At 33.3% G+C, this 12,739-nt stretch overlaps 1 protein-coding gene across 1 annotated transcript; it reads left to right on the forward strand.

Moving 5' to 3' along the window:
• The first annotated feature begins 9,792 nt into the window (after positions 1–9,792).
• On the forward strand, positions 9,793–12,739 carry LOC106758185 (transcription factor bHLH62). Its single transcript, XM_014641129.2, has 8 exons — positions 9,793–10,751; positions 10,853–11,083; positions 11,177–11,242; positions 11,340–11,408; positions 11,512–11,583; positions 11,682–11,903; positions 12,007–12,109; positions 12,197–12,739. The coding sequence occupies exons 1-8, from the start codon at positions 9,852–9,854 to the stop codon at positions 12,217–12,219; spliced, it is 1,686 nt and encodes a 561-aa protein (XP_014496615.1). The 5' UTR covers positions 9,793–9,851; the 3' UTR covers positions 12,220–12,739.

Raw genomic sequence — 12,739 nt, forward strand, 5'->3', positions numbered from 1 at the left:
TTCTGAAGAATATAGGTAAGGACAAGGGAGTATATTTATTTATCAGTTAGTATGATGTTTCTCAAATATAAAAATAATGTAGCTTTTTCTAAAAATTTTATTTAATAGAAAATAAAAATGAATAATACATCTTTATATATTTTGTCATGCAAAACAATTCATTCAATTTAAGTTAAAAGTATTATTTTATGTTCTTCTATGAAGGTTGGTCTACGTCAAATAAAGTACTTAAAACATGTAACACCTTATAAAAAAACATAACACATTATATAATCTAAAAAAGGTTTTTATATATAATTGTACATAATATTAGCTATTTTAAAATATCGTTTAACACAAATTCATTTTCAATCCATGAATAATTTAATTTCAATCAAACACAAACATAAAATAATCATATAACAAAATCTATACATTTTAACATATGAAATATTGACTAGCAACTTTTAAAAAATTTACTAGAAACTAACGTATGATTGAATCAAAGTAAAAAATAATGAAGTAGGATAAGTTTATTATAACACATGTTTCATATATCTACCCATATCATAATGTATAAGAATTCTCTTTCAACTTTTTACTACTTAATATCTTAATCTTTACTATTTAAATTATAACTGAAACAATATGATGAATAATACTCAATTAATTAATACATCATCTCATATGTACAATTCGAATTAATTTTAATAAAAATTTTCAAACAAATATAATTCATTCAAGCAAAACTACAAATCAAATATAAAAATTAATATTCACTTTTACATCTATAAAAACATACACACTAAATTAGTTAGACAAAAAATTATTAGATATAAAAATTGATTAAAGACAAAAAAATCTAATCATTTATCATAATATATATGTATATATTCGCCCTGATAATTATTTAATGAAGTTGTAAAAATGTAAATATTTTATTACAGTAACATCTATCACAATTTACATATCGATAGGATGGTTAATTAATTTCCACATTTTGTCACATCCTCTGTTTTCTTTGTTATTCCACGCTCATGTGTTGTTTATTTTCCACGCTTTGATATATTTCGTAACTTTCAAACGATGACTAAATTTCTATGTTTAAGATTTAACTTTAAAAAAATGCTATCTCTCATGCATTTGCTCTAGGTTTAAATTTTTGACCTCTCAACACGACAACTGCAATGTTTGAATGTTTTTTAATTTTTATAAATATAATAACACATTCAACTTTTTAGTTTCTATAATATAATATTATTTTGTTGTGTTGCTTTTACTTTTGGAGAGATGCATTACTTTCTTGTTCTTCCTATTTATTTCTCAATATAGATAACTCTTACTTTCATGTCTTCAGCAATAAATATTTCCATAACATATCTACAACTTTTAGTGAAATGAGGGTCACACCTTTCTCTTTGATCTTTATTCACCACGACAAGATACCCAGGATTTAAATTCAATACATAATAAATTAAATAATATTGTTTAAATCCTTCGAAATATTTATTTTGTTTTAAGTTGCTGAAATGTTTTTAATTTTTTTTCTCAATATTCTCTTATCATATCCATTATTATAGTTTGTAAAACAACATAATAATAACCATTCTTAAATATTCAAATTTTTAATTTTTTAAACGGATATTAACCTTATTTATTTATAATATATATTTTTTAAATTAACATTAATTTAGTGTTAATTTAAACATTCATGATGTTTGTGGGAATGAAAACTTTCTTAACCCTCGATTAAAGACTTATCTTGATACTCTTAATGGTCTAACATTGCTTAAAAGTTGAGGTCAAGAGTAATAAATACAATTTCATTCTTCAATTATCTGATGCACTTTTTAAAGACAAAATCATGAAAAGTTTCGAGCTCTAAGTGAACAAAACCCTAGATGCAATAATACTCTAGTAGTCTCATTTTGCTTAGGAGTAGAGACCAATGATAATTTAAAGGAAAATGATACTTTGACTCCTGTACGGTGACAAATTTGTTACACCAATGACGTGTCAGCTTCGTATTCGTTCACCTTTTTGAAAAAAAAAAATTTAAATGACGTGGATTAGTTGAGGGCACGGGCAGAAAATGGAAGCAAACATTTTCTGAAATTCAAATTTCATTTTCAGAATGTGAGAAACAAACCCTAGTGAGAGAAAGTCTCCCTTCCAGCGTCAGTTGTCCCCCTTGCCACCGTCGTTCGCCGTTCAACGGCCACCGGCGCCGATCATCTTCGCGGCTCTTCCCACCGATCATCTTCGCGTCTCGTCCCCCGTCCTGTTTGCACCGTTGACGACCCAGAGGCTCTGTCAACGCCGTTGTCGATAACGGTCAGGCCGTCGTGGCCGTCGTTCCCTCCGTGTTGTCTCCTTCCGCCGACTTGCCTTGCTTTCTCATTCCACAGTCTTACCGTTGCTTTCTGAAAGGTATTTAAGGTTTTTCTCTTTAGTTTTTAGTAATTGTTTTGAATATATGGGAATGTTTGCTTGTACTGGCTTGCTTTGTGATCAAGTGTGAGATCTGTTGATCATGGAAATTTGAAAGCAATATTGATGTTGTTAACTGTTGATGATTTAATTTGGAATTGTGAGGAAATTATAACAGCATAATGTTGAGGTCCTTAGGAAATTATTAATAAGAATTTATTGCATTCAAAGAATTGACTCTGAATGATTATAACAAGCATAACTAAACTTGCTGAAATGGTTATGATGGAAATATGTCCAAAATTAAAAATACAAAAATAGCTAATATATAAGGCCAATTTACACGTGAGAATTGATTTAAAACACCATTTTTCTGCATTTTATTGCTGTTACCTTTGCAACCTTTTCTTGTTTTCTAAACAAGTTCATTTTAGTCAAACAAAGTCTTTGTGACAGTTTACATTGTGCTAGGACAGCTTGTGTGCATTTTATAGTCAAACCACCCTTTTTGAGCTCATATTTGTGTGCAATTTGAATCAGGCAGCACTATAATAGCTCAAGTCAATCTTCTTTCCACATTTTTACACATTTATGCTACCTTTTAAATGAAAAAGAAACTGTCAAGAACATTTTATATTTCTCGGATATTTAATGTATTTTTTACTTACTGAGAGTGAGAAAATATGAGAAAAAGATTATAGGTATTGTACTATGAAAAAAGAAACACCCTTTGACACATACCCAAAATGGATATCATGAATCATGCAGAACTTGACAGAGATATATTAACTTTATTCTGAATATTGTTTACTTCATTTTATTCTGACTTAGGACTTTTATCTTTTTTTGCTGGATGTGAATCTATTTGAAGGAACTGATACTTGCTTTTGCATCATTTGAAGTTTTAGAATGTGATTTTTTCATCAAAAGTGAATTTGAAAAGTTACGATGTTAAAGAATATACTTGTAAAACTTCAAAAGATTACTCGACACAGATAAAAAAGAATAGAGTTGTAGGACTTTTTTAATCCCTTGTTTTGAAAGATGGTGAATTTATGGTTGTTATGGCACATAAAATCTAGCATTAGTTGAAATTGGTTAACTAAAATATTGAGTGCTTTGACTTTTCAAAAGACATAAAAGAAGGAACATGATTAGGTCCAATAAAGAAGAATAAAGAAAAAGAAAAGGTGAATGAAGTAAGAATCATAGTATAAAAGATGATTGAGTGCATAACTGTTATAAGAAATTGAAATCTGGAATGGCTATCATGATGCAAATATGTCCAGACTTAAAAGGAGTAAAGAAGAGTTTTTGGAAGTTTTTATTAGCTGTTTTACTGGAAAAAAAGGAAAAAACGTTTAATTCCCCTAAAGTCGTAAAAGGAGTAAAGTTTAGAGGGTTATATGTTTTTTTTTTTCTCCTAAACATTTATAGTCATTAAATTAAATTTATTTTTTCTTTATATTCAGATCCACAGTAAACGGGGATATATATTTGAGAAAATAATAGGTATTAATAATAGAATGTATAATGCACAAAGGTATTCATATATCTTTACTTCCAACTTTTTTAAAATTTTGAAGTAACCTTAAATAATTATGTTTGTCTCCGTGAGAAATGATTGATGTAATTTTCTATGTACTTAAAAGTGATTAGAATAACATACCAATATCTTATTCTTATTTTTACTTGGGACAAATAGATAACTACTTACCATATAATAAAGATTTTTTACTTGGGACAAATAGATAAGTACTTACCATTGAATATATATTTTTTCTATATCTCTTGTTATTACTTACGTTTATTCTATTTTATCTTTCTTTCACCGTGTGTAAAGTAGAATATGTCCAGACTTTAAAAAAAAAAAAAAGCTAATATAAAAGTCCAATTTGCACGTGAAAATTGATTTAAAACACTAGTTTCTGCATTTTATTGTTGCAACCTTTTCTTGCTTTCTAAATCTGATATAACACTTTCCCTAGTATCCATTTGAGTCCCTACTTGATTCAGTATCCTTGTTGCTTGCTTATATTAGTTTTTGGCCTCTTAAGTGCCAATTAAACATTTCAAATGGGGACATTCTGTAATACCTTACTAGTTTAGCGTTAAGATTTGGATTGGTGTTTATATTGTTGGTTTGTGCGCTGATTAGTTCTATGGAATTGTAATCATGAAATCATTGGAACACCCAATTGAGACACTGTTTTTAGCTGTATGGTGCAATCTTTATTTGTATTCTTAGTGTTATTTCATTCAAGCTATGTCTTCATGGTGATTTCATTTGGGATCTATTGAAATTTCATTTAAAAGTGGTGAAGGTCTCACTACAAGTGGGTCACTTGAATTTTTTGTTCTCTTTATTATTATTATTAGTTCAATTTCCCTTTTTGAATCAAATGAAAGCTTAATAAGTTCATTTTAGTCAAACAGAGTTGCTGTGACAGTTTACATTGTACTAGAACAACTTGTGTGCATTTTCAATAGTTAAACCACACATTTTGAGCTCATATTTGTGTGCAATTTGAATCAGGAAGCACTGTTTATATATGTAAATGTGCTTTACATTGTAGTAAAAGCCTAGACATCTAATAGTAAAACTCCTGCAAATTCTCTTTTCTAGTCTTGAATAAACTCTTGTTTTGGCTTGAAGAAATCAGAACATGTATATACATTATGCCCTTTTTCAGTATCAATCATTGATTTTGGTATGATCATTTTAGGTGCCTACATTTTACAGTGATGNATTTGAACAAAGAAAAAGGTGGTACCAATGTAAGTAAATTTGATGTATTCGAAATGTAATTGATGGTTTCAATAGTGTAGGTTAATGATTGTATTTGTTGGAAATAATATGCAGGTTCGATTGCAGGCATGGTGTGATACCAAAGTCATTGTGGAAATTAATTCTAAACTAAGAGAAATTCATCAGATTCGGATTCGGCAAACTCCATTCAAGTGGTGCGTTAATATGGACAAGCCAATAGACTTATGCACTCCATTGTTGAAGGAGATGGTCATCCGTTGGATTGGGCGCAACGAATGCTTTAATGTGAAGCAAAAAATGTAATTTGAACATATTTACGATTGATGTATTAGATTTGATGTATTAGAATGATGATTTAACGAAAAGCCAATATTTACGATTGATGTATTAGAATTGATGGAAACAAATGTTTTGTTAACATTTATTACTAATGTAATTTGAACATAAGAATGACGATTGTGTTAGAATTGATAATCATTTTGACACGGTTCAATACAACAATGAGCATTATTTGTCTATGATCTTTGTTGCGCAATGTCGAACATTTGTATTTCCTAATGTGTGTTTAAGGTGCTATTTACAAAGTATTCATTTTTCACTAAATATATGCAGTTCAAATGAAGTGCCAGATTAAAGACGCCCTCTTCGTGCAAAAAGTTAGCCTAAACTATCCACTTATTTGAACATTGCTACCACTTTCGTTTCTGCACCATGACTTTAAAGTAAAACGTTTCCTTGGGGATGGACTTGGGTATAAATGTGTTCTTGAATGATAATTAATGAATTTTATTCAATATAATTGGTTAACAATAAACTGTGGAGTTTAAAGGAAGTGGCAGGTTCAAAGAAGCCTTCCTCTTGCTAAAAGGTAGCCTAAACTACCCACTTATTTGAACATTGCTACCACTTTCGTTTCTGCACCATCAGTTTAAAGTAAAACGTTTCCTTGGGGATGAACTTGGATATAAATGTGTTCTTAAATGATAATTATTGAATTTTATTCAAAATAATTGGCTAACCATAAACTGTGGAGTTCAAAACAAGTGGAAGGTTCAAAGGTGCCCTTCTCGTGCTAAAAGTTACTCTAAACTACCCATTTATTTGCCCATGGCTACCACTTTCCTTTCTGCACCATTACTTTAAAGAAAAGCATTTCCTTGGGGATGGACTTGGATATAAATTTGTTCTTAAATGATAATTAATGATTTTTATTCAATATAATTGGTTAGTATTAAACTGTGGAGTTAAAAAGAAGTGGCAGATTCAAAGATGTCCTCCTCGTGCTAAGTTAGCTTAAACTACCTACTTATTTGCCCATTGCTCCTAGGTCTATTACTACACATTGAGTGCTAACAATAATTCTCTCTTCGCCATGTACATCCATCTATATACTCGTGATCATCAATGACCATGTACTTCTGTATCCAATAATTCCAATAGGTGTTAAGAAAAGTTTGTTCAATTAAATAACAAGGCCAGTTTCAAAGTTGACACCCCTGTGCTGAAAGTTTGCCTGAACTACCCACTTATTTGCACTTTGCTTCCAAATCTATTACTACAGAATCAGTTTTACAAAACAGGCTTGGAATACAAATAAAGGAATAAACATAAACTAGAAATGAATGTAATTAAACCACTTCCATACAATCCAATTAACTTGTAATTAATTCCAAAAAATAAATGTTTGTACATCAACATCATACGTAATATACACATTTGGGGCCTTTTATTCTAGGGCCTTTTATTTCTAACCCAAGTGTCGCCTCATTTGGTTCCAGAGAATAAGACCTGCATATAATGTAATAATAATCAACTGGATATATGTAAGAAAGTGTAAAAAAATGCAAGATTGAAAGAAACCCTGTAAAATAAAAATAAAATTAGGGACGACGTGGATAAAGGGAAATCGAGAAAACTAGATTTGAACTTAAAGTCCATATATGGCCATTACATGTAACTAAAGAGATGGTGACGGCGACGGTGGAAACGGCACGACTGACGCTGGAAGAGACGCGAATATGATCGGTGGGAAGAGACGCGAAGGTGATTGGTGGGAAGAGACACGAAGATGATCGACGGCGCTGACTCTGGGTGGACCTCCGATGGCCGTTCAACGGCGAACGACGGTGGAGTCGTGAAGGGGCTTTGGTCGTTGGGAGGGAGAGTTTCTCTCTCTAGGTTTCATTCTCGCAATCTGAAAATGAATTTGAATTTGGGAAATTGTTTGCTTTCATTTTCTGCCCGTGCTCTCGACTAATCCACGTCATTTAAACTTTTTTTTTTCAAAAAGGTGAACCAATGAGAAGCTGACACATCATTTGTGTAAAAAATTTGTCACCCATAAAGTGTCAAAGTATCATTTTCCTAATTTAAATACACATTCCTCATTCAACCCTTTGATATGCCTTTTAAAGACAAAACTATAACAGGAGATTCAAGTTCCAAAGTAGACAATACCTCAAATGCGATGATTGACCGTAACGATAAACAAGGTTCCAAAGATGAAACCTCATTCCTTTAGCCCTCGATTGAGGGACTTGTTCTTATACACTCAATATTCCCACATTGTTTAGGAGTTGAGAGCAATGACAAATTGGATACATCTTACTCCTTCAATATTCCAAGACGTCTTTTAAGGACACAACTTGAAGGAGTTATAGGCTCAAAAGTAGACAATACATCATATGTGGTGATTAACCCTAACGAGAAACGAGGTTCTAAAGATGAACCCCCGTTCCCTTTAGCCCTCAATTGTGAAGGCTTGTTTTGGTACATTCAATAGTCTCACATCATTGAAGAGTCGAGCAAGGACAATTTAAATATGCATTCCTCCGTTAACCCTCCATGATGCATTGTTGAAGGATAAAATCATGAAGGAGTTCTAGACTCCAGAGTAGACAATACCTCAAATGTGGTGATTGACCCTAATGATATTATCTCAATAGAGTTGAGATCAGAATAATAACGCCGCTTAAAGAATGAAAGCTCTCTTAAGGACAAAATCTTGACAAAAGTTTCAAACTCCAAAATGAATAATACCTCATATACGATGATTGATCCTAATGATGTTATCCCAACGAACTTAATGGGAAACAAAACAAAATTTGTTTAATGTGTGATAATGGGTAGGTGTATGCTTACTGAACCACAACCAACCTAAAACTCATTTCCAACACTTTCATCTTTTGCAACTTAATGGGAAACAACAAAATTTGGAAGGCTATATGGGTAGCAATAGTTAGGGCAATTTGGAACCATAGAAATAGGGTGATATTTAGACAATGGAAGGTAGATGTAGAAGAAATATTTTGTATAACATAGATGAATGCACGACTATGGATTAAGCATAAACAAACTAATGTTACTTTTTCATATTCCCACGGGGTGTCCAATGCTTAAATGTTATATAAAATGGATGAACATTTAGGCTCTTATTAGCCATCAAAGCATTCAGGATAGTCATGTTACTCCATATTTTTCTGGACAATTTATTTTTACAATGACTACTAACTTAATCTTGTTTATGTAAGAAAACAATTTAGCCTTATAGGAACATATTATAAGAAATTTAGGGTTTGAATTCAAATCTTATCCTCTAAAAAACTAGAGTATTGGTTTTGGGAAGGGATTGTGGTCTTGGAGAGCTACAAGAACCCTAAGAACAAAAGACAAAGACAATGCATAATACTAGTAATCCATTCCCATTGGGTTAGGAAGAAAATCAAAGCAGAAACACTAACAAAGCTACACAACAAGGAATGTTATGACAATGAGGTCATTGTATCTATGTTTTTTTTTCTTTTTTGTAAATTACCCAATTTTTTACTAAAGATGTTTGTTGAATTGGATTGATAAACATAATGTTGATAGGTAGAGTAATAAGCTTGAAATATCACTTGGTATGTAGGACGGTTTTAGAAGTTTTTAGATGTTTTATTTATAAACAATGTTTTCGGTAAATCCTTTTGAAAAAACCCCATCATTCAACAATAAAAGATTAAAAAGATTAATGTATATTAGAAGATGAATTATTAGAAGAAGACTGGGAAAAAAAGTTGTTAATAATGAAGATGGTGTGATTAAGTATATATTGAAACTAAAAAAAGAGGAATAGATTAAAAGGTTGGTTTGAATGTTTTATTGCATATTGATATTTAGATGGTGGGAAAATAAGATTGATGGCATGCATTGCATTTGCATGGTGTTGTTGGAAGAGAGAATGCAGATTTCAAGAAAAGGGGTGTTGTGACGTCGAAGGCCCGCCAAACACACTCCTCCGTCTTTTACGGAAGGGTAATATTCTCCAACTCCAGTTCAACACACAACACAGACAAAGCCAAGAGAGAGATTAAATAAATAAATAAAAAAAAAAGTACCACATTACTGACTACCACTGCTACTCATCCAATGTTGCAAAGTATTATAAACAAGTGAAAGAAAACAAAAGGTCAAACATACACAAGTTGGACTCAACTTGCGTTGGATCTCTATTTAGGCCCCCCCACACCATCCCCATCAACCCTCCCTTCTTTCCTTTGCTTTTTATTTACCTTTTCACACAAATTCATCACTCCATGTAATCAATTCATCCATTCATTCATAAAGGCCTTTGGGACAAACACACACAACATTCTTCATCCTTTTTTTGGCCTCTAATTTCATCTCTTCCTTCATGGAAAACCAGTTCTTCCTCAATGCTCCTCAGCTCCATTTTGACCCTTCACCACCTCCTTGTCCACCTTCTTGGCATTCACTCTCTTCTCCCATGGATGTTCAAGTTTTGAATTGCTCAACTCAGAGGACACATGATTCCTTTTACACACCGCCATGGGAGGACAAGTCAACGGATCATGCTGTTCAGTTTGATTCTGCACTCAGTTCAATGGTGTCTTCTCCTGCAGCTTCCAATTCCAACATGTCAACTGATAATTTTGTCATCAGGGAGTTGATTGGCAAATTGGGAAACATTGGTGCTGGTGGCTCTGATGAGATCTCACCTCATTCTCAGCCTTTGCTTCCTGCATCTTCCTACATCAATGGCAATAACAGCACCAACACTTCATGTTACAGCACCCCTTTGAGTTCTCCTCCCAAGCTGAGCTTGAACAAGATCCCCACAATGATGAATCACTTGGTGAAAGAGGGCATGCCCCCCAGTTTGAATTCCAGTGTGGCAGAATTCTCAACTGATCCTGGTTTTGCTGAGAGGGCTGCAAAGTTTTCTTGCTTTGGAAGTAGGAGTTTCAATGGCAGGACCACCCAATTGGGCCCCAGCAATGCTGAGTTGACTCACAGATCTTCTCCATTGGTGGAAAATGGGAAGCTCCCCAGAGTCTCAAGTAGTCCATCTCTCAAAGTGCTTGGATCTCAAATGAGTGCCCAGGAGAACAAGAATTCTCCATTGCAAGACCAAATGGAAGTGGCCAATTCTCAAGAGGAATCAACAATCTCGGAACAAATTCCAAATGGGGACAATGGGATGAAACCTTCCCCATATGCGAATTCTAGAAAAAGAAAAGGTCCATCCAAAGGAAAAGCCAAGGAAACTTCAACCCCCACCAACCCCCCTATGGTAAGTAATTTTCATGCTAAAATTTTTCAGTTTTATACTTTTTTTTTTATTATTCAAAGGGGCACTTCATTTCCTTAACCTCAAAGGGTCTTTAACTTCAGGCTGCTGAAGCCAGTGAAGATTCAAATGCAAAGCGCAGCAAGGCTAACGAAGGTGAGGGCAATGAAAATGGCCAAGTGAAGGCAGAGGAAGAGTCCAAAGGGGTAACCAGTAATACAAATGATGACAAACAGAACAAGAGTAACTCAAAACCTCCAGAGCCTCCAAAGGATTACATTCATGTCAGAGCAAGAAGAGGTCAAGCCACTGACAGTCACAGTCTTGCAGAAAGAGTAAGAATCAGTCATTTTCTCTCTCTGAATGACCCTGCCAGAAAGCATGTGTGGCCCTTTATTTTGACATTGTGTAAACTGATTTTGAAATAGGTCCGGAGGGAGAAAATCAGTGAAAGAATGAAGCTTCTCCAAGATCTTGTCCCAGGTTGCAATAAGGTGCATGTGCTGATAAGCTAAATCAAAATGCAAAAAACAATTGGGTTGGTTTTGAATTCATTCCTTTACTAATTTGGTGATGAATTGTTTGTTGCAGGTGACAGGTAAAGCACTTATGCTTGATGAAATTATAAACTATGTCCAGTCATTGCAGCGCCAAGTTGAGGTAAACCAAACCAAACAAGTCTTAGCCAATAAGCATCTCAGATAATGGGCAGAGTAATGTTAAAGATTTCTTGCTGATTAAGAATGACTTTTTGGTGTTGCAGTTTCTGTCCATGAAGTTGGCTTCTGTTAACACCAAGCTGGATTTTAGTATTGAGAGTCTAATCTCGAAAGATGTAAGTTTCAGGGCTCTAGAAAATGGGTGTGCTTTTTTAACTAAAAAAATTATTGCTTTTTCCTGAATTGGGATTTGTTGGCTTTTTGGTGATTTCAGATATTTCAATCAAATAATTCTTTGGCACAGCCAATATTCCCACTAGATTCCTCAGCACCAGCCTTTTATGGGCAACACCCTCAACAAAACCCAGCAATCCACAGTAACATTCCTAATGGAACTGTGTCCCACACCTCAGTGGACCCATTGGATACTGGTTTGTGCCAAAACCTTGGCATGCAGTTATCTCACCTAAATGCCTTTAATGAAGGTGCCTCTCAGGTAATCAATTCTTTCTAGTTTCTCTTCAAAAAAGTTCCTTTCTTTATTTTATTTTAAAGTCTCATTACACTTTTTCTAATTCTTCTTATCCAATTGTTTCCAGTATCCAATAGCATTCTCTGAAGGTGACCTCCACACCATTGTTCAGATGGGATTTGGCCAAACTGCAAATAGGAAAACACCAGTACAATCTCAGAGTTTCAATGGTAACTGATAAAGCAAAAGCAGAAAATCCTTTTCATTAGGCCCATCATCAAATCGATGTTTATGTTAATTTTTCTTGTCCAATGCAGGCTCAAATCAAGTACCCCTATGAAATTTAAGCTCTGATATCACCATTCATTACGCCTGAATTGAAGCTGGGAGGAATAGAAAAACTGCTTCTGTACACAACAAGAAGAGATTTAATTTGAACGACCCCTTGAATTATTAAGCCATTATTATCATAAGTAGGTATAATAGAACCCTCTTTTGTCCTTATGTTAGCCATGATTTTAATTTTTAATCTTCAGGGGCAGTTCTTTTCATTATTTTTTTTTTCTTACAACTATTCACTGTAAAATCTTTAGGATCGATTCTGTATTCTCTTGGTGCAAATTCTTATTATTACAGCACCAATTGTAAGATATAGTGCTAATTAAAGGAGTTTTTCCTCTACCTGCTGCTATTATGATTATTCCTTTTCACTTTGTCTATTATTGTAAGCTTTATATAATTCACACATCACATCATCCCACAAAGAATTTTCGTGGGACTTTATTAAAATCTTATTATAGGTCATGTCAATTAACCTTCTCCTAAATGGCGTAATCTAGTCGATGTGATTCTCAATTTTG

This window comes from Vigna radiata, chromosome 4, assembly GCF_000741045.1.
Source record: "Vigna radiata var. radiata cultivar VC1973A chromosome 4, Vradiata_ver6, whole genome shotgun sequence".
NCBI classification, from domain to species: Eukaryota; Viridiplantae; Streptophyta; class Magnoliopsida; order Fabales; family Fabaceae; genus Vigna; species Vigna radiata.